Source organism: Anomaloglossus baeobatrachus, chromosome 1 (assembly GCF_048569485.1).
Source record: "Anomaloglossus baeobatrachus isolate aAnoBae1 chromosome 1, aAnoBae1.hap1, whole genome shotgun sequence".
In the NCBI taxonomy this organism is placed as follows: Eukaryota; Metazoa; Chordata; class Amphibia; order Anura; family Aromobatidae; genus Anomaloglossus; species Anomaloglossus baeobatrachus.
Window position 1 is genome coordinate 323400516 of NC_134353.1, and position 23538 is coordinate 323424053.

At 45.0% G+C, this 23538-nt stretch overlaps 1 protein-coding gene across 1 annotated transcript in view; it reads left to right on the top strand.

Annotated features, from left to right (window-relative positions):
* The window catches only part of SCARB2 (scavenger receptor class B member 2), a 108230-nt gene that overhangs the window by 46563 nt on the left and 38129 nt on the right, over nucleotides 1-23538 (top strand). Inside the window, exons 3-7 of the mRNA XM_075351660.1 lie at nucleotides 8192-8339; nucleotides 8975-9175; nucleotides 12495-12586; nucleotides 19250-19369; nucleotides 23341-23519. Of these exons, the coding sequence (XP_075207775.1) occupies nucleotides 8192-8339; nucleotides 8975-9175; nucleotides 12495-12586; nucleotides 19250-19369; nucleotides 23341-23519 (740 nt within the window). The remainder of the gene's footprint in view (nucleotides 1-8191; nucleotides 8340-8974; nucleotides 9176-12494; nucleotides 12587-19249; nucleotides 19370-23340; nucleotides 23520-23538) is intronic.

Here is a 23538-nt window from a genome sequence, read left to right on the forward strand (position 1 = left end):
ACCTGGACAACCTTCTTGTCAAGGCTTCATCCAGCGCAGACTGTCAGCGGAGTGTCTCGCTCACTCTCGCCACTCTTGTTCAATTCGGGTGGCTTGTCAATCTGCCCAAGTCCACTTTGACCCCGACCCAAGAACTCACGTACCTAGGGATGCAATTCGAGAATCTGCCGGCACTTGTCAAGCTGCCCTTAGCCAAACAGCAGTCCCTCCATCCGGCGGTGCGCTCTCTGTTGAGGCCCCGCCGTCATTCCATCAGGCACCTCATGCAGGTGCTGGGTCAGATGGTGGCGTCAATGGAAGCGGTTCCCTTTGCCCAGTTCCATCTGCGTCCTCTGCAGCTGGACATTCTCCGCTGTTGGGACAAGCGGACTTCTTCCTTGCACAGGTTGGTGGCTCTGTCGCCACAGACCAGGAGCTCTCTTCAGTGGTGGCTTCGGCCCCTCTCTCTGTCTCAGGGACACTCCTTCCTGGCCCCGTCCTGGGTGATCCTCACCACGGATGCCAGTCTATCCGGCTGGGGAGCAGTATTTCTCCACCACCGAGCACAGGGCACTTGGACTCCGTCCGAATCAGCCCTCTCGATCAATGTGCTGGAAATCAGAGCTGTGCTCTTAGTTCTCGTAGCCTTTCACCACCTGTTGGCGGGCAAGCACATTCGAGTCCAGTCAGACAACGCGACAGCAGTTGCCTACATCAATCACCAGGGCGGGACTCGCAGCCGCCTGGCAATGTTGGAGGTTCAACGCATCCTTCAGTGGACGGAGGACTCCAAGTCCACCATATCCGCAGTCCACATCCCAGGCGTAGAAAACTGGGAGGCAGATTATCTCAGCCGTCAAACCGTGGACAACGGCGAGTGGGCTCTGCATCCGGCAGTGTTCCGGTCGATCTGCCGCAAGTGGGGCACTCCGGAAGTGGATCTAATGGCATCCTGGCACAACAACAAGGTCCCGGTTTACGTGGCTCGCTCCCACGATCCTCAGGCCTTTGCAGCGGACGCGCTGGTTCAGGATTGGTCCCAGTTCCGTCTGTCTTACGTGTTTCCCCCGCTAGTTCTCTTGCCCAGAGTCCTGCGCAAGATCAGAATGGAGGGCCGTCAGGTCATACTCATTGCTCCAGACTGGCCCAGGCGAGCTTGGTACCCAGACCTCCGTCTGTCCGTAGAGGTGCCGTGGCATCTCCCGGACCGTCCAGACCTTCTCTCACAAGGTCCGTTTTTCCGCCAGAATTCTGCAGCTCTCAGATTGACGGCGTGGCTCTTGAGTCCTGGATCCTGACGGCTTCCGGCATTCCTCCCGAAGTCATCTCCACTATGACTCAGGCTCGGAAGTCTTCCTCGGCCAAAATTTACCACAGGACTTGGAGAATTTTCCTTTCCTGGTGTCGTTCTTCCGGCCATGCCCCTTGGCCTTTTTCCCTGCCGACCCTTCTGTCCTTCCTGCAGTCTGGTCTGCAGCTAGGACTATCCCTCAATTCCCTCAAGGGACAGGTCTCGGCTCTGTCAGTGTTGTTCCAGCGGCGTATCGCCTGGCTGGCTCAGGTGCGCACCTTCATGCAGGGCGCATCTCACATCATTCCGCCTTACCGGCGGCCTCTGGATCCCTGGGACCTTAATCTGGTCCTCACGGCCTTGCAGAAACCCCCTTTTGAGCCACTTAGGGAGGTTTCTTTGTCTCGTCTTTCACAGAAAGTGGTCTTTCTAGTGGCCATAACTTCCCTCAGGAGAGTCTCTGATTTGGCTGCGCTCTCCTCGGAGTCACCTTTTTTGGTTTTTCACCAAGATAAGGTGGTTCTTCGTCCGTCTCCGGACTTTCTTCCTAAGGTGGTATCTCCTTTCCACCTTAACCAGGATATTTCCCTGCCTTCCTTTTGTCCGGCTCCTGTTCATCGCTTTGAAAAAGCGTTGCATACTCTGGATCTGGTGCGGGCGCTCCGGATCTATGTGTCTCGCACCGCTGCTCTTAGGCGGTGCACCTCTCTCTTTGTGCTGACCACTGGTCAGCGTAAGGGCCTCTCGGCTTCTAAGCCGACCCTGGCTCGCTGGATTAGGTCGGCCATTTCCGATGCCTACCAGTGTACTCAAGTGCCTCCCCCACCGGGGATCAAGGCACACTCGACCAGAGCTGTCGGTGCCTCTTGGGCTTTCAGGCACCAGGCTACGGCTCAGCAGGTCTGTCAGGCTGCCACTTGGTCCAGTCTGCATACCTTTTCGAAGCACTACCAAGTGCATGCTCATGCTTCGGCAGATGCGAGCTTGGGCAGGCGCATCCTTCAGGCGGCTGTCGCCCATTTGTGAAGTTAGGTTTCGCCTACTTCTCAGTTTTCTGTTTATTCCCACCCATGGACTGCTTTGGAACGTCCCATGGTCTGGGTCTCCCATAAGGAACGATGAAGAAAAAGAGAATTTTGTTTACTTACCGTAAATTCTTTTTCTTATAGTTCCGACATGGGAGACCCAGCACCCTCCCTGTTGCCTGTTGGCAGTTTTCTTGTTCCGTGTGTTTTCACCGGCTGTTGTTGTAGACAGAGGTTCCGGTTGTTCCGGGTTTTGCTCTATCTCTACTTGTGGGTGGATGTCCTCCTTCAGCTTTTGCACTAAACTGGCTATATTTGGTTATCCAGGGGGTGTATAGGCTAGGAGGGAGGAGCTACACTTTTTAGTGTAGTACTTTGTGTGTCCTCCGGAGGCAGAAGCTATACACCCATGGTCTGGGTCTCCCATGTCGGAACTATAAGAAAAAGAATTTACGGTAAGTAAACAAAATTCTCTTTTTTAGCTGAAAAAAAAAACAACTATCATTTTCACATGCATGTTTTTAAAAACGTTTTGAAGCACCTTTGGTTTCAAAATGTTCAACAAACCCCTGCATAAATTCCTTGGCGGGTCTAGTTCCAAAATGGTCATTTTTGAAACCGAGGGGGGGTTCTGATGTTTTTGTACCTTAGGGGCTCTGTAAATTTAACATGGTGCCGCAATCTATTTCAGCCAAACTCGTTTTCCAAAACTCCAATATTACTTCTTTTCCGAGCCCTCTCGTTTGGCCAAAAATAACTTTTTGACTACATGTGGGGTATTGCCACGCTCAAAAGAAGGTGAGTAACACACTGTGAGGTCCACATATTCCTGCTACCTCTTGCAAAAGTGAAAAATTTGGGTCTAAAGCAATTTTTGTGAAATAAATGAATATTTTCAATAAGACAACCTAATGTTATCAAATTCTGTGAAGCACCTGTGGGTTTAAAATGTCCACTATACCTCCAGATAAAATCCTTGGGGAGTAGTTTCCAAAATGGGGTTACGTGTAGTGGTTTTCTGCTGTTTAGGTATCTTAGGGGTCCAGCAAATGCGACATGGTGCCCACAATCTACATTATTTCAGCTAAGTTTCCAAAATTCAAATATTGCTCCTTCCCTTCTGAGCCCTGCAGTTTGTCCTAACGGAGGTTTCTCACCACATGTGGGGTATCAGCGCGCTCAGAAGAGAGTGGGTAACAAATTTTGGGGGTCTTTTTGTCATGCTATCTATTGTAAAAGTGTAAAAATTGGGGCTAAAGCAACATTTTAGAGTAACAATTACCATTTTTTTTTTCATTCCACTTTGCATTAATTCCTGTGTACCACCTGAAGGGTTACACATTTTCTTAACAACAGTTTTGAAGCATTTGAGGGGTGCTGTTTTTAAAGTGGTATCATTTTTGGGGAGTTTCCAATATATATGGCCCACTCAAAGGCCATTTAAATCTGAATAGGTCCCTAAAGAGACAGGTTTTGTAAATTTCTTGAAAAAATGAGAAATTGCTGCTAAACTTTTAACCATTCTAACTTGCTAACAAAATAACATGACATATTGGAAATGGTGCAGATGTAAAGTAGACATGTGAGAAATGTCGTTTATTGATTATTTTGTACAGCATGACTAACTGGTTTACGGAAATCAAAATTAAAATTTTGAAAATTGTGACATTTTCAACATTTTTGCCAAAAATGTGATATTTTCACAAACGCAAAAAATATTGACCTAAATTTACCACCAACATAAAGTACAATGTGTCACGAAAAACAGTCTCAGACTCACTGGGATCCGTTGAACTTTTCCAGAGCTATTACATCATAATGTGACAGTGGTCAGATGTAAAAAATTTGTGTTGGTCATTAAGGTCAAAATTAGCTCCGTCACTAAGGATGGCTTTACACGCTACGAGATCGCTACAGCGATCTCGTTGCGGTCACGGATTTTGTGACGCACATCCGGCCGCTGTAGCGATCTCGTGTGTGACTCCTAGGAGCAATTTTGGATCGCTGCAAAAACGTCCAAAATCGCTCCTCGTTGACATGGGGGTCCTCTCCCAATTATCGCTGCAGTCGCTTGGGCAAAGTTGATCCTCGTCCCTGCGGCAGCACACATCGCTACGTGTGACGCCACAGGAACAAGGAACCTCTCCTTACCTGCCACGTGCCAGCAATGAGGAAGGAAGAAGGTGGGCGGGATGTTCGTCCCGCTCATCTCCGCCCCTCCGCTTTGATTGGGCGGCCGCTTAGTGACGTCGCTGTGACGCCGAGCGAACCGCCCCCTTAGAAAGGAGGCGGTTCGCCGGTCACAGCGACGTCGCCGAGCAAGTAAGTACGTGTGACGCTGCCGTAGCGATAATGTTCACTACGGCAGCGATATTCACATATCGGTATAACGATAGGGGCGGGTGCTATCACGCTCGCCATCGCTAGCATCGGCTAGCGATGTCGCAGCGTGTAAAGCCCGCTTAAGGGATTAAGGTCAACAGGTCTATAGAACAGATTCTGGGCCTCTGCTCATGCTCTGTTGATTGCATTGGTGAGAAATGGCTGGACAAGGGGTCCTGCAATTTGACTTATGGCAATATCTAGAAAATAGAGGGAAATAGAATACAGTGGAACCTTGGATTACGAGCATAATTGGTTCCGGGACTGTGCTCTTAAACCAAGTTACTCTTATATCAAAGCAAATTTTCCCATAGTAAATAATTGAAGCACAGACAATTCGTTCCACAGCCCAAAAATATTTGCTGTATTTATACAAAATTATTACAGTAATACAATATAATGTACTGTATTCATATAAAATTAGTACAGTACACTAATAAAAAATACTGTACAGTACAGTAAAAAACATAAAAACAAATTAAACTGCACTTTAGCTTACAGTAAAATTGTTGGTGTGCGGGAGGTGCTATACAAGCAATGTGCTGTACTGGTTAGCAGAAAGAGAGTACAATACTATATCCACAAATGAAAATTGATAGACATGCTATATAGTATGTACTGCACTGTACAATGGTATACTGTATACAGTACGTATGTACAGAAAGTTACCTCCAGAGTGGGTCAGAGCGTGGTGAAAGGAGAGAACCGGAAGTGTGCACGGTGAGTATTTGCTCTTCTTGCAAAGCATTGCTCTTAAACTAAGTTACAAATTTGTAAAAAGCTTTGCTTGTCTTGCAAAACGCTCTCAAACCAAGTTACTCTTAAACCAAGGTTCCACTGTATATTTATTTTTGCCTTGTCTATGACTTTAGACACATTGAGAAGGTGGGAATAGCTCTTTAAGTCATCACCCCTAACAAACCGATTCACATTCATGACCTCTGTACAGAGTATTCTTGTGAAATTCCTTATAAATAGAAGTTCCTTTAAAGTGGTTTAGTTAGTCACTAAAATTGATGCAGACGCCCAAAGTGTAAATGGGCAAATCGTATGGATAACGTTGTCTAAGAAATACAAAAAGGGAAGTTCTTCTTTAGTGCACAGGAAGAATCCCCAGTGTTTGTGTGAAGAATCACCCTATTACTAATTTCCACGCATTTCACATAATGAGCATGTTTGTATGATGGGACATTTTAGGGATGGGATTCACATGGTGTGTGATTACAAAGCAGAGATCAGAAACAAGGGAGTCATTTTTATTTTCAATTATTCCCTGCCGTTAGAATTTCTCTTTTATATCCCGGACAACTTTAAAAGTAGATTGTGTACTGATGTACCAGATCGTCCAGAGTGAGAGATGTTTTTTTTTTTTTTATAGCCACTATATTTATAGTTCTATAACAAGGTTCACTAAGGTACATACATATTCCTTTAATGAAAGAAAGCATAAAATACAGTGTATCACATTACTACTTTGGTTATCGCTAGGTTTCTGTTAAATTTCCAATTTAAGAAAAACAACAACTCAGTACTAACCGTGGATCGTCAGGAAGGAACGCCGATCAACGATATATAAAGTTGATTAGCTATTTTTCCCTTTTCATTTGCTTGTATTAGTGATTTCACAGAGGATTGTGGAAACAATTGTTCATTCTTTCCTCCTGTCATACACTTTACATTATAGTCAGCAGGGAAGCTGTCAGCCGTATTTCACCCTTCCAAACTATTTATGTACACTCCCTGACAGAAGTTCTGTCGATTATCCATGTTATATAAATAAAAGCTTATAACCTGACTTTAAATTCATCCATTGGTTTTATAAATTACTATTTTGAAAGCAGTCAATCTGGTCTTCAGCTTCTTGATAATCAAGGCTTTGGTCGCAGGGTGGATTTTTGGCATGTTGTCAGAGGTCAAGTAGCAGTTCAATTGAAGGTCTGGGGTGCTGGGTTTCTTTTTATATTCACCCACTAATTAACCGATCATTTAATGAGCACAGGTGAGGATGTAAACTAGGATTGGGTGCATTATATGACAAGGCGACAGAACTTTTGTCTTGCCAAAATCTGGTCTTTCTGTGTTCATTAAATGATCAGTATTTCAGCTTTGCAGCAACTTTATTTTCATAACCTAAACCAAATTTGGGAGGGTTTCAGCTTTCAAAAGAGTAATTTATTAAACCAATGGATGCATTTAAAGTCAGGTTATAAGCTTTTATTTACATAACATGGATAAGCGACAGACCTTCTGTCAGGGAGTGTACATATGTAGCTCTATCAAAGACAAGTCTCGCAATATCTTCATGGTCAGTCCATTACTGAGAAATCAGTGTTTGAATTGATATGCAAATAAGGCTGAGGAACGATTTGTAGATCTGAAACCTCTGTCACTCCAGCTCTATTCCCCTCTCACCTCCGCTACCACCTTCTGCTTGACTGATGACTCCTTTGCCTGAAATCACACAGCCTACAGTCAAGCAGGAGGCGATGGCGCTGGGCAGGAAAAAGAGCTTGAGTGACAGAGGCTTTGGATCTTTAATAACTCCTCATCCTCATATTGGTTCCAGTACTGCTTTCCAGTAATGGAGGAACAGACTATCCATGTAAAGATATTGCAGGAATTGCTGTTAAAGAGCTGCATGTGTATATAGTTTGGGGGTGTGAAATCCTGCTTAGACACTCCCTGTAAACAGGGGAATATGTAGCCAGTAAATAAAAATGTTATCCCTTCATAGAAAATGAAATGACATGACAAAGAAGTGATTTTATTATTTGATTGGTGAGCAGTTTTACACTGGTTAATGATCTGGGCAAACAATTGATGTGCTATCATTGCCCCTTAAAAAAGGCCCAAGGACCCAAGCTAAAAGCAGTGTTCATGTAAATATCTATTTTATATCTTCCATTTTAGCAGCCTATTTATGTCATTCACACATATTGACCAGCTTAGGAAATTGTGATGAATGTATTTCCATAGTATCAAATAAAATGCGCCTCTTATGAGCAAAAACAATTTGCTAATAGGGCAGAACACTAAGCGCTCGTTCACACGAGAGTACTAATCACCCGTGTGATGATCGTGTATGAGTTACCACCCGTATGCACCAAGTTCTCCTGTGTATGGGAGTGTCAACTGAGATCGGCTGAAGCGCATTCAGTCAACAGCCATCTATTGTGTATAGGCAGCTTTAGTTATTTCTCAGTTTCATGTGTTTTAATGGACCAGAAATGTATTCAGTGGTATAACGTGACTAAGATCTAGGCCGCACCTGTCCATTGTGGAGTTTGTGCAATTGTACCCTATTTATCCCATTGCGTTAAATACATGAAACCACTGTGATCAATACTACAATCACAGTGTCTCATAGAAGCATTTGTAGAACATTTCCTGGTGTGACGCCTGAACCTCCAATAGTAGAAGGACGTGTGACCTTTTTATATATTATCCAGCAGTTCTTTTTATACATTGCTATGTAATACACTCACATATACATATATGCTTTCTTTATTTGTAGGGAATATAGACCTAAAGAGAATGTAACATTTATTAGGAATGGCACTGAAGTCTTTGCTGTTAGTCCCAAGACTTACATTTTTGAACCTGACAAGTCTGTGGGGGACCCTAAAGTGGACTTAATACGAACCATCAATATTCCTATTGTGGTAAGTCTTATTAGATTATTGTAGAAGCAGAAGTTTAGTTGAGGTCTAAGAAATTGTATTAAACCAGCAACAAGTATAATTACTAATCTAATTCAATCATGGCAGGTACCCAAATGCCAATCCCCCCCCAAAATTAATCTTTTTACAAGGGTGAGGCTTTTGCTCTCTTTACGTTAAGGCCTAAGCCACACGGCATGAAAATCGGAGCGAGTGGAATGCGATAAAACATCGCATTCCGCTCGGACCAATATTAACCTATGTCCCAGCACCCATGAGCGATTATTTTCTCAGCCCCAATCGGACCGAGAAAGCAGTCGCAGCATGCTGTGACTGTAATGCGAGACTCTTTCTCTCGCACCCATTCAAGTGTATGGGGCGAGTGAAAGATCGCATTGCACTCGCAGTACACCGCTGTACTGCGAGTTCAGTGCGAGAATGGCAAGCTTTCTGGAGAGTGCAGTTGGACTTTTATTTATGAAATGTAGTAAGGCTTTTTATGGCTCTTTAAAAAGTGGATTTTTGTTCCTATCTCACCCTACTGAAGAATTGTTTCCAGTACGTTTAGTTAATATCTTGTCTCAATCTTTGCCAGAATAGAGAAGACTTATCGTAGTACGCGTTGTTCTTTATTTCAGACCCTGTTGGAAATGACCAGAAGTAATAAGTATTTTAAATATATACATGGAATAGTTGAAGCCGTTTTGAAGACTTACAATGAAAATATATTTCTTACTCGATCGGTGGATGACCTGCTGTGGGGTTACAAGGACCCTGTACTTTCTTTGGTACATGCTGTGGTACCAACTATCAGTGAAATGTTTGGCCTCTTCTACAATGTAAGTTTCATAAGTGTGGAGCGTATTTAAGTCCTTTATAAAGTAAAAAAAAAATCTATATACCTCAATATTTAGAAACTTCTTAGAGAGGTCCTATTTTACTAATAACTTTATAACATGCAGCCCATGCTACAGACCCACCAAGATTATATATAGGGGTTATATATTTAAAGGGAACCAATCACCAGGATTTCCCTATATAACCAAAATCCAATGCTATACTGGCACTATCAGGCTGAGTCTAAACATACCTTTAGTGATCAGCTCAGATGTATAGGTTTTGAAACCCAAGAAAGTAAAGTTTATAAAATCAGTTTCTTGAGTGACAGCAGCTGAGGATCAGATAATATCTGGGGGGGTGACAAAGAAATATCCAGCATCCAAATCCCAATAGAAATCTCTTAAAATTTATTCATTTATTAGGTATGCGTTAAAATCCATTTCCTCTTTAAAATGATGCACACATTGCGGTATGTGACGCGTTTTGGCCTTATCGTCCTTAGTATGTATAGAATCAGCCTGATAGTGCCAGTATAGCACTGACTTTAAGGTGGTGTCACACACAGCGACGGCGACAACGACGTCGCTGCTACATCACAATTTTCTGTGACGTGGCAGCGACGTCCCGTCGCTGTCGCTGTGTGTGACATCCAGCAACGAGCTGGCCCGTGCTGTGAGGTCGCCATTCGTTGCTGAATGTCCTGCTTCATTTTTTGCTCGTCGCTCTCCCGCCGTGAAGCACACATCGCTGTGTGTGACAGCGAGAGAGCGACGAACTGAAGCGAGCAGGGAGCCGGCGTCTGGCAGCCTGCGGTAAGCTGTAACCAAGGTAAACATCGGGTAACCAAGAAGCCCTTTCCTTGGTTACCCGATATTTACATTAGTTGCTAGCACCGCCGCTCTCACGCTGCCAGTGCCGGCTCCCTGCTCCATGCACTCCTAGCCAGAGTACACATCGGGTTAATTACCCGATGTGTACTCCGGCTACGTGTGCAGGGAGCCAGCGCTAAGCGGTGTGCTCTCACGCTGCCAGTGCCGGCTCCCTGCTCCCTGCACACGTAGCTGGAGTACACATCGGGTAATTAACCCGATGTGTACCCTGGCTAGGAGTGAAGGGAACCAGCGCTAAGCGTGTGCGCTGGTAACCAAGGTAAATATCGGGTAATGGTTACCTGATATTTACCTTAGTTACCAAGTGCAGCATGGCTTCCACAGCGACGCGTGTCGTTATGATCGCTGCTGTGTCTGCTGTGTTTGACAGCTAAGCAGCGATCATAACAGCGACTTACTAGGTCGCTGTTGCGTCACAGAAAATGGTGACGTAACAGTGACGTCGTTGTCGCTGTCACTATGTGTGAACCCAGCTTTGGGTTATATAGGAAAATCCTGGTGATTGGTTCCCTTTAATTATTGTGCACTGATGCGCTATCTATTGGTGCTCAGGAGCAGTCAGCCAAAGGGGCTCTCATTAGATTAGTGGCAAAAAAATGACTGCTTCTGTAATTGCAAATATATCAAGTTATTTAAAATAGTAGATGCACAGTTTATATTGCAGATTTTACACATTTTTGAATCCAATTTTTCTTTTTCCACTGCATTTACAATATAACATAAAATATTACACAACTTTTCAATTGGTCTTGATTTCAGATTTGCAGAAAAACAGGACAATAGGCTAGCACTCCAAAAGAATGCCCAGGTGCACGTATACCATGGCCAATATATAGGCATACAGTATTTGCTATTAAAATGCTCAGGACTACGTAATTAATAATCACATAAATTCTATTACTGCAATACACATTTGTACATGTGTGCGTGTATATAATATATATATATATATATATATATATATATATATATATATATATATACAGTGCCTTGCAAAAGTATTCGGCCCCCTTGAATTTTTCAACCTTTTCCCACATTTCAGGCTTTAAAGATAAAAATTTTAATGTTCTGGTGAAGAATCAACAACAAGAGGGACACAATTGTGAAGCTGAACAAAATTTATTGCTTATTTTAAACTTTTTTAAAAAATAAACAATTGAAAAGTGGGGCGTGCAATATTATTCGTCCCCTTTACTTTCAGTGCAGCAAACTCACTCCAGAAGTTCATTGAGGATCTCTGAATGATCCAATGTTGTCCTAAATGACTGATGATGATAAATATAAGCCACCTGTGTGTAATCAAGTCTCCGTATAAATGTACCTGAAGAATAATATTGCACGCCCCACTTTTCGGTTATTTATTTTTTAAAAAAGTTTAAAATAAGGAATAAATTTTGTTCAACTTCACAATTGTGTCCTACTTGTTGATTCTTCACCATAAAATTTTAATTTTTATCTTCATGTTTGAAGCCTGAAATGTGGGAAAAGGTTGAAAAATTAAAGGGGGGCGAATACTTTCGTAAGGCACTATATATTTATATATAACTTTTTTTTTGTTAAATTAAAAATTGTATAAGCCACCTAACCACGACAAGGTGACCTTTTGGAATGGAACCTCACTCCTATGATTCACCTCTCTACCTACTAAACCAAATGTTAAAAGAATTGGGGAAAAAAATATGATCCAACTTAGCTCATATTAAAACAATCTGGATAAGGGTGTATGATCGGCCACATTCCCCAGTGTAGTTTGGTGAAAGCGTAGGACAAGGTCAGCACTCCCATAGTATTAAATTCATGACCAATATACAAACATATGTACTAACAAAATACACTGATATACAAGCTCTTCCTCAGTTTACTTGAGGATTAGGCACAAGCAGGGGTAAGTCACTAGAGTTGGGGTCCATCCAATGAGGCCATCTTGTCACTGGTGGATGGCTTATACACTTTTGTTCAGTAAGTAGTTCACATTTTTTACATGCATAGCAGTAATTGAATTCATGCATTCATTAATTACAGTGCTCATGCATTTTGTTAGTATGGTATATAGTTTCTTTTTTTAATGGTTACTGACTAGAAACCCTATGGTTCTGATTTATCAAGATTTTACGGCAGAAAATGTTGTAACTTTTGGCATTTTCACGCCAGTTTCGGGCATCTTCGCCAAAATTGCTGCCCCCATACCCTCCTCCCCCGTCAAATTCTTCAAAAGCCCCAAATCAGCACTTTAGGAGCTCAAAATAGTAGGACCAATACAAAGAGATGCAATATACCCCCTCGTAAATTTAGTCCTACTTCTTCCTCACCGCTCCTCAGTCCCCAAAGTTTTGTACCTTTTTAATAGACACTGTTTAAGTGATCTTTAATTTATAGACCTCACATATCAACTGCCTCATGGCTTCACATTGCACTTCATTCTTTACAGATGAACACAACAAATGATGGGACATACGTGTTTCTAAGTGGCTCCGAAGGATACCTGAATTTTACCAAGATTGTGGAATGGAATGAAAACAGGTAGGAATTGCATGGTTTCTTAGCTTCTGCTACCTCAAATTATGTACCTGTATGCAGGATAAGAGGCCATGAGGTTCATGGATTTCATAAAGCATCCTTAGTGTCTCCACTGCAAGTTAAAAGGGCTGCTATGTAATCATAGACTCATATATTCTTTACTGTAAGAGCAGTGAGTATATGCATCTCCTAGCAGGGAAGCTTGTCATAGCGCATATATCATCAAAGAGAGATTAAAAAAAAGGATCCTGGCTGCGTTTTCTTTTTATTAAAGGGAAATTGTCAGCAGGTTTTTGCTATGTAACCTGAGAGCAGCATGATGTAGAGGCAGAGAGCCTGATTTCAGCAAGGTCACACTTACTGGACAGTTTGGTGCAGTTTTGATAGAATCCGTCTTTTGGCTGATGTAGATGTAGTAGTGCTCAGACTGCTGAGTCGGGTATAACCCCGCCCACACCAATGCAGCCTGTCCGGGACTTTTCAGCACCAAATTCTGTGAGCGACACACACTCCTTCTATGCCTCTGGAACTCCAAATTTAAGAAGATTTCTTTTATGAGCGCTCTGGAAGTCAATAAAGCACACACTGAGTATAGTGCACTCAGAGAATTCTGTTTTATTAGTACAAGTAACCAGTTTATTTATGCTCACAGGCAAAGAACTTGTCCATCTGAACTATGCATCAATATAATGATAGTTTCTGTACCTGATAATCTCAATAGTTACCACATGGTATAATACTCCATTATAAACTCAACTAGAGGGTTAATACCTCAATACCAGTTATCTAGGTACAGAGCAAGACAAAAGACATCTGCTGCCACAATCAGCTTACAGCATGTCAATCAAGATACAACGGGGATAAATGTACTTCCCTCAGTTTGATGCTGTGTTCATGGCCTCGACGCGTTTCCCCGCCCATCATCGGATCATCAGGAAGCCCAAGGGAGATGATAAGAGAATAGAGATCCCAGCATCATATGTGGTACCGCAGAACCCCCGGCTTGGGTAGAATTAATTTCTAAGTCTATCTCCCAGTCCTTCGCCGACTCCATGGGACAGCTGTCCCGGACTCTGCTAACCTTGCATCAGCCCCCTTCTCAGGGCGCCTCTGCTGCTTCGGCTCGCTCTGCAGAGCTCACAGAGGATTCTTCATCTGCTCCCAGACCCCGTCCTCCTAAGAGGAGACGCAGGGATCCCTCTCCTTCCTCGTCCCGCGGCTCCGATTCACGAGCCGACCCGCAGGACGAAGAGGATATCTTTACTGGGGGCTCGGACGCTACCTCCATGTGCCCCATTGATCTGACCGAGGGTGATGCAGATGTGAGTGATTTGATTGCGTCCATTAATTCTGTACTGGACCTCAATCCGCCAGTATCAGAGGAGCAACCCTCTCTGGCAGAAAAGCACCAGTTTACCTTGCCTAAGAGAACAAGGAGTGTGTTCTTTAACCACTCCAGTTTTCAAGCCACTGTGTCCAAGCCCAGAGCTTGTCCTGACAAACGCTTCCTAAAGCGTGGTTCTGACGACCCTTGACCAGAGGTGGTCAAGGAGTGGGCTCACTCACCAAAGGTAGACCCTCCGGTGTCTAGACTCTCAACCCGGACAGTTGTATCTGTGGCTGATGGCACCTCACTTAAGGATCCCACTGACCGCCAGGTTGACCTCCTGGCCAAGTCTGTCTATGAGGCGGCAGGGGCCTCATTCTCCCCATCCTTTGCAGCAGTGTGGGCTCTCAAAGCCATCTCTGCTTCCCTAGAGGAGATGCATTCCCTCACTAGGGACTCTATGCCTGAATTGGTTGCCTTAACTTCCCAGGCTTCAGCCTTTTCAGCCTACGCCATGTCTGCCATGCTGGAGGCCTCTCACCGCACTGCGGTGGCCTCCGCTAATTCCCTCGCTATCCGCAGGATCTTGTGGCTTCGACAGTGGAGGGCAGATGCTTCCTCAAAGAAGTACCTTGCTGGGCTCCCATTTGCTGGGTCCAGGCTGTCCGGTGAACAACTGGATGAAATAATTAAGGAGGCTACTGGCGGGAAGAGTACTTCCTTGCCACAGACTAAAACCAGGAAACCTGTCCAGGGCAGGAACCAGTCGAGGTTTCGTTCCTTTCGTTCCTCTAACTGGTCGTCCTCTAAGCCCTCGGCCTCGTCCACTAACTCAGCCAAGGACCAGAAGCCCACCTGGCGCAAGAAGCCGCGTCCACAAAAGTCCGCAGGAGCTGCTGCCACCAAGGCAGCCTCCTCTTGACTATCTGGCCGAGCCAGCAACGTCCTTGGTCGGTGGCAGGCTCTCCCACTTTGGCGACGTGTGGTTTCAACACGTCTCCGATCAGTGGGTGCGGGATATCATCTCCCACGGCTACAGGATAGAGTTCTCTTCCAGCCCGCCAAACAGATTTTTTCTGTCAACTCCCCCCTGCTCCAAGGCCGCCGCCTTCTCTCAGGCCGTGGCATCCTTGCAGGCCAGCGGAGTGATTGTACCGGTTCCCGCCAGGGAACGGTTCAGAGGCTTTTACTCAAATCTCTTCCTAGTCCCCAAAAAGGACGGTTCCTTCCGGCCCATCCTGGATCTCAAGCTTCTCAACAAGCATGTTCAGGTGCGGCACTTTCGCATGGAGTCTCTGCGATCAGTCATTGCCTCAATGACCCAAGGAGATTTCCTGGCATCCATCGACATCAGAGATGCCTATCTGCATGTGCCAATTGCAGTTTCACACCAGCGTTGGCTACGTTTTGCAATCGGAGAGGAACATTTCCAATTCGTGGCTCTCCCCTTCGGGTTAGCCACGGCCCCTCGAGTATTTACCAAGGTCATGGCAGCAGTGGTTGCGGTTCTGCACCTCCAGGGGTTGGCAGTGATTCCTTACCTGGACGACCTTCTTGTCAAGACTTCATCCAGCGCAGACTATTCAGCGGAGTGTCTCGCTCACTCTCGCCACTCTTGTTCAATTCGGGTGGCTTGTCAATCTGCCCAAGTCCACTTTGACCCCGACCCAAGAACTCACGTACCTAGGGATGCAATTCGAGACTCTGCCGGCACTTGTCAAGCTGCCCTTAGTCAAACAGCAGTCCCTCCATCTGGCGGTGCGCTCTCTGTTGAGGCCCCGCCGTCATTCCATCAGGCACCTCATGCAGGTGCTGGGTCAGATGGTGGCGTCAATGGAAGCGGTTCCCTTTGCCCAGTTCCATCTGCGTCCTCTGCAGCTGGACATTCTCCGCTGTTGGGACAAGCGGACTTCTTCCTTGCACAGGTTGGTGGCTCTGTCGCCACAGACCAGGAGCTCTCTTCAGTGGTGGCTTCGGCCCCTCTCTCTGTCTCAGGGACGCTCCTTCCTGGCCCCGTCCTGGGTGATCCTCACCACGGATGCCAGTCTATCCGGCTGGGGAGCAGTATTTCTCCACCACCGAGCACAGGGCACTTGGACTCCGTCCGAATCAGCCCTCTCGATCAATGTGCTGGAATTCAGAGCTGTGCTCTTAGCTCTCGTAGCCTTTCACCACCTGTTGGCGGGCAAGCACATTCGAGTCCAGTCAGACAACGCGACAGCAGTTGCCTACATCAATCACCAGGGCGGGACTCGCAGCCGCCTGGCAATGTTGGAGGTTCAACGCATCCTTCAGTGGACGGAGGACTCCAAGTCCACCATATCCGCAGTCCACATCCCAGGCGTAGAAAACTGGGAGGCAGATTATCTCAGCCGTCAAACCGTGGACAACGGCGAGTGGGCTCTGCATCCGGCAGTGTTCCGGTCGATCTGCCGCAAGTGGGGCACTCCGGAAGTGGATCTAATGGCATCCCGGCACAACAACAAGGTCCCGGTTTACGTGGCTCGCTCCCACGATCCTCAGGCCTTTGCAGCGGACGCGCTGGTTCAGGATTGGTCCCAGTTCCGTCTGTCTTACGTGTTTCCCCCTCTAGTTCTCTTGCCCAGAGTCCTGCGCAAGATCAGAATGGAGGGCCGTCGGGTCATACTCATTGCTCCAGACTGGCCTAGGCGAGCTTGGTACCCAGACCTGCTCCGTCTGTCCGTAGAGGTGCCGTGGCATCTCCCGGACCGCCCAGACCTTCTCTCACAAGGTCCGTTTTTCCGCCAGAATTCTGCAGCTCTCAGATTGACGGCGTGGCTCTTGAGTCCTGGATCCTGACGGCTTCCGGCATTCCTCCCGAAGTCATCTCCACTATGACTCAGGCTCGGAAGTCTTCCTCGGCCAAAATTTACCACAGGACTTGGAGAATTTTCCTGTCCTGGTGTCGTTCTTCCGGCCATGTCCCTTGGCCTTTTTCCCTGCCGACCCTTCTGTCCTTCCTGCAGTCTGGTCTGCAGCTAGGACTATCCCTCAATTCCCTCAAGGGACAGGTCTCGGCTCTGTCAGTGTTGTTCCAGCGGCGTATCGCCCGGCTGGCTCAGGTGCGCACCTTCATGCAGGGCGCATCTCACATCATTCCGCCTTACCGGCGGCCTCTGGATCCCTGGGACCTTAATCTGGTCCTCACGGCCTTGCAGAAACCCCCTTTTGAGCCACTTAGGGAGGTTTCTTTGTCTCGTCTTTCACAGAAAGTGGTCTTTCTAGTGGCCATAACTTCCCTCAGGAGAGTCTCTGATTTGGCTGCGCTCTCCTCGGAGTCACCTTTTTTGGTTTTTCACCAAGACAAGGTGGTTCTTCGTCCGTCTCCGGACTTTCTTCCTAAGGTGGTATCTCCTTTCTACCTTAACCAGGATATTTCCCTGCCTTCCTTTTGTCCGGCTCCTGTTCATCGCTTTGAAAAAGCGTTGCATACTCTGGATCTGGTGCGGGCGCTCCGGATCTATGTGTCTCGCACCGCTGCTCTTAGGCGGTGCACCTCTCTCTTTGTGCTGACCACTGGTCAGCGTAAGGGCCTCTCGGCTTCTAAGCCGACCCTAGCTCGCTGGATTAGGTCGGCCATTACCGATGCCTACCACTGTACTCAAGTGCCTCCCCCGCCGGGGATCAAGGCACACTCGACCAGAGCTGTCGGTGCCTCTTGGGCTTTCAGGCACCAGGCTACGGCTCAGCAGGTCTGTCAGGCTGCCACTTGGTCCAGTCTGCATACCTTTTCGAAGCACTACCAAGTGCATGCTCATGCTTCGGCAGATGCGAGCTTGGGCAGACGCATCCTTCAGGCGGCTGTCGCCCATTTGTGAAGTTAGGTTTCGCCTACTTCTCAGTTTTCTGTTTATTCCCACCCATGGACTGCTTTGGGACGTCCCATGGTCTGGGTCTCCCATAAGGAACGATGAAGAAAAAGAGAATTTTGTTTACTTACCGTAAATTCTTTTTCTTATAGTTCCGACATGGGAGACCCAGCACCCTCCCTGTTGCCTGTTGGCAGTTTTCTTGTTCCGTGTGTTTTCACCGGCTGTTGTTGTAGACAGAGGTTCCGGTTGTTCCGGGTTTTGCTCTATCTCTACTTGTGGGTGGATGTCCTCCTTCAGCTTTTGCACTAAACTGGCTATATTTGGTTATCCAGGGGGTGTATATGCTAGGAGGGAGGAGCTACACTTTTTAGTGTAGTACTTTGTGTGTCCTCCGGAGGCAGAAGCTATACACCCATGGTCTGGGTCTCCCATGTCGGAACTATAAGAAAAAGAATTTACGGTAAGTAAACAAAATTCTCTTTATCCCCATTGTATCTTGATTGACATGCTGTAAGCTGATTGTGGCAGCAGATGTCTTTTGTCTTGCTCTGTACCAAGATAACTGGTATTGAGGTATTAACCCTCTAGTTGAGTTTATAATGGAGTATTATACCATGTGGTAACTATTGAGATTATCAGGTACAGAAACTATCATTATATTGGTAGGGTCAACTAGGGAGAGTGAGGGTCAGCCGTCGAGGAACGGGGGCGCCCAGCTAAGTTAGGGCGTCATACCCTCCGTTGATAGGCAGAGCCAGACACAGTGACATATTAGTGTCACTGTAGCATAGAGAAGTATTGGGCTGGCTTTTTTACTATCATATCTGCCTCTATGACTTTAAGAATTTTGGGCTATACCTGATCTACAGTAGCTCCCTTTTTATCAATTAGTATTTGAGTTTTTTGGAGTTTTTTCACCTGGGCGAATTTTTAAAAAAATGAATTATTAAAGATTGATGTTTTAAAGGGATTTGTAATGCACACCGGTTAAACAGATTTTGAACATTCCCATCAGCATTTCTAGTTGTTAAACGAACTATGCATCAATAGAAGCAATAGGGGCGTGAACAGAAATGGGAAACTTCCGAGCCCATCAGTGCTGGCTGAGCCCTATGACATCATTAGCTATAGGACAAGATGGAAACTTTAAGATGGCATCTATTCTCTCACACCGTATACACTCTAGTGATAATCTCTTGCTGATAAAACATTGTATTTAAACTTGTTACAAATGTTGGTTACTGGATGACTAAACATTTATTCTCATTGACGTAATTTGAAGTTGGGGGTTGAATTTTTTCACTAAGATGAGGAAAATTGGGTTCATTTGGGATTATTTTGCTTTCCTTTGAATGTATATGGCTCAGGAGCCTGGAGTTGGACCAGATGGTTTATTTTCCACCTTACTAATTCTGGCTTGTGACTTTGTTGGATTGACTTGGGTGTTTAGGAACATAACGTGATTTGATGTCCTGTTGATATCTTTTTTTCTTGTTTCACAATCAGAAGCCTTTCGTGGTGGACGACAGACTCGTGTAACATGATTAATGGAACAGATGGAACTTCCTTTCACCCATTAATAAATAAAGATGATATACTTTACTTATTTTCATCAGATCTATGTAGGTAAGGGAAAACATTATTATACAGATATATTCATAATAACAGCTATATTATATTAGGTACTTCAAATAAATATAGTCATCTGCCACCACGTCATCCAAAAAAGTATCCTAAAGAGGTTCAGCTGTTGCCTGCAGAAGTGCAAGAATGATCTCACCATGTGACTGATTATTTCCATGAATAATCAATCTGCGGGAAAGTTGTAAACTACACTTGTCATTGATTAGAAAGGTTGTTTGTAATTCCACAGTGGAACTTACAACTGAAATCTGCATTCAAGTGTCATCATGGAGCCGAAGTCCAAGTACCAGACTATAAAAAAAACATGTGATAAGCTAAAAAAATCTCTTGATCATGACTTTGACTTGATTTTGAGTATCCAAGAAGCTACTGATCTTGAATTGCCATGGACAAGAAAGCCTAGAGTAGGGTGAGACTCTACTCTGTGGGCAAACAATTATGTTAATCAATGAGACCAAAGGAGAATGTCCAGGATGGATTCAGGAAGGCACCACCGATGGAAATAACTAAGTATTATAAAATGAAGAGCAACATTGCTGAATACATATTTATATATGGCAAATAATAGTAAAGTTTCCCTCAACGGCAATGTGCAGCCACCAGACATCAGTCCAGTAAGCCATGTGTGGAATGTGGTAAAACATGAGATCTCCAGTATGACTGTCCAGAAACTGTATGTGCTGTCACTTTAATATAAACCAGAATCTCACCCATAATGATACACTCAATACAGAATACAATACATAAACCAGAATCCCACAATCTCTGTGTGCTATTTCATCCTTTTTTTCGGCTCGATTCCTAAAACTGAACATGGACAAAACAGAATTAATTGTCTTTCCTCCTCCTCACTCAGCGCCCCCAACCGACCTATCCATCAATGTCAATGGCTGCTCACCTTCCCCAGTCCCACGTGCTCGCTGCCTGGGAGTAACTCTAGACTCTGCTCTCTCTTTCAAGCCATCTTCACCTCCTGCTGCCTCCATCTCAAAAATGTTTCCCTAATTCGTACATTCCTTTCCCAAGAAGCTGCAAAAACCCTAGTACATGCCCTTATCTCCTGCCTGGATTATTGCAACATCCTCCCTCTGTGGCCTCCCTTCTAACAGTCTTGCAACCCTATAATCTATTCTGAACTATGCTGCCCGGCTAATCCACCTGTCCCCCCGCTACTCCCTGACCTCTCCTCTCTGCCAATCCCTTCACTGGCTTCCCATTGCCCAACGACTCCAGTTCAAAACACTAACCATGACATACAAAGCCATCCACAACTTTATCTCCTCCCTACATCTGTAACCTAGTCTCCCGGTACCTACCCGAACGCAACCTCAGATCCTCACAAGATCTCCTCCACTCCCCTCTCATCTCCTCTTCCCACCATCGCATCCAAGATTTCCTCCGTGCCTCCCCCATACTCTGGAATGCTCTGCCACAACATATCAGACTCTCTCCTACCTTGACAAGCTTCAAACGGAACCTGAAAACTCACCTCTTCCGACAAGCCTACAACCTGCCGTAACCCTCGGTCTGATATAGCGCCTCACAACCAGCTCTACCCTAACCTACTGTATGCTCACCTATCCCTTGTAGACTGTGAACCCTCGCGGGCAGGGACCTCTATCATCCTGTACCAGTCTGTGCCTTGTATTGTTTATGATTATTGTACTTATCCCTATTATGTATACCCTTTTCACATGTAAAGCGCCATGGAATAGATGGCACTATAATAATAAATAATAATAATAATACAGTAGCCGCTAAGTGTAGTTAACTAGAAAATGCCTTGGGGATCTCATAGGATTATCAGACAAAAACATTTTTTTCACAGTTATTACTAACATCTAGTCAGAAAGATCCTTCTGGATGTATTGTGTATAATGGGTGAGCAGTGAAATTGTGGCCTATATATATATATATATATATATATATATATATATATATATATATATATAAAATTATGTATATAATCTACCTTAGGCCTCATTCACGCTTTTGTGTTTAAGCAGGAAAAAATGGTCCCAGTGTCATCAGTGTTTTGGATCAGTGTGTCACCTTTGCATGCTCCATATGTCCAATTTTGCCATCAGTATTTTTCACAGACAGATCATTAACTAAATAAATGATGAAGCTTCTTCTTTACTTTGCAATGTTTTACACATACAGCACGCAGATGACTCCCGGATGCCATCCCTTTGTTGTACGTGTTTTCACGGACCCATAAGCGGGGTTTACACGCTGCGACATCGCTAGCATCGGCTAGCGATGTCGAGTGCAATAGCACCCGCCCCCGTCGTACGTGCGATAGTGTATGATCGCTGCCGTAGCGAACATTATCGCTACGGCAGCGTCACACGCACATACCTGCTCTGCGATGTCGCTCTGGCCGGCGAACCGCCTCCTTTCTAAGGGGGCGGTTTGTGCAGCGTCACAGCGACGTCACACGGCACGCGTCCAATACCAGAGGAGGGGCGGAGATGAGCGGGACGTAACATCCCGCCCACCTCCTTCCTTCCGCATTGCCGGTGAAGGCATGTAAGGAGATGTTCGTCGCTCCTGCGGTGTCACACATAGCGATGTGTGGTGCCGCAGGAATGAGGAACAAAATCGCTAATAAGCATTAAACGATTTTTTTGTTTCAGGACGACCTCTCCACGGCAAACGATTTTGACAGCTTTTGCGATCGTTTAAGGTCGCTTAAAAGTGTCACACACTGCGATATCGTTAATGAAGCCGGATGTGCGTCACAAACACCGTGACCCCGACGATAATTCATTAACGATATCGTAGCGTGTAAACCCCGCTATAGTAGTCTTATATTGGTCCTTGTCATCCCTGCTGGGTGAAAAAAATGGACATGTGTTTTGCATGGACACACATTCTGTGTAAAACAACAGATTATGTGATTAGACCATAGGTTAGAATGAAAATTAATGAAAACAAAACCGGATACAACATGTATGTGCCACACGGACATGGGAAGGAGGCCTTAGTGTAACGTCTATAGGAGCACAATCTAAAATGGAGAGAACCCACTTTACTGTGATCTAAACTCGCTCCTTTTGTAGCCAAATGTATTCTATCTGTGCCTGAACTTGTCTTTTTTGTTATTTTGCTGCACATTTGACGCCTCATTCAGAAGTCCATGTTGCAAAGACGTGTTGTATCCGTTTTTTTAATGGATACAGGACATACCCATTATATTCTATGGGGCCATTCACTTGTTCGTGTTTTCTTACAGATAGTGTGTTCATGCAAAACTCACATACGTCTGTGTTTTTTTTTTTATGCCAGCACGGATGATAAGGGCCATTACAAGTCTATATGGGTCAGAGAAAAACATGTACAGCACACGGATGGCATCAATGTGCTGTCTGTATTTACCATAGCAAAAGATAGGAGAAGCTTTGTAATGTATTTATTCATCCATACATGAAAATCACGGAAGACACATTGATCCAAAATACAGATAACACACCATTTTTTGTGTATATGAATGAGGCTGTCAAGTAAAGTGCCACCACACAGAGTATAGTGAGCAGTCCTGTGAGCAGTATGGTATTCGCTCCATACACAACCCCTTGTCTGAAAGTCAGCAACTCACAAGAGGAAATAAGTTCAATTCCTCCCAGTAGCCACACTTCTAGTAAGGTGGCCAGGTAGCATTAAAATTATATTTACCTGCATATAAACCGTATTTCTGCAGGCAAATCGTGTTTTCAAAGGTGACAAGTCCCCTTTAAGACAACAGCCTTTCAACAAAACGTTGATTTCTTTGACGGAGGTAGTAATGAGCCAAAAAAAGTTAACCTAATACATCTGTAAATAAACTGAACCAGTCTTGATTTCTTTATTGTCTTTTCTAAAGTCACTTTTTTAAGAATAAGATTTTAGACTATAATCTGGCATCTTCTGTACGGTGCCCAATGAATTCACACATCTCTACCTTTCCCCAGGTCTATCTTCGCAGTTTATGAAGCATCTAACACTGTAAAGGGCATTTCAGTTTATCGCTTTACCCCACCAGCAAAGGTTTTTGCCAATGTGACTGTCAATCCAGCCAATGCAGGATTCTGTGTGCCAGAGGGTAATTGCCTTCCATCAGGTCTACTCAATGTCAGTGTATGCAAGCAAGGTATGTAAAGTGGGTTGTT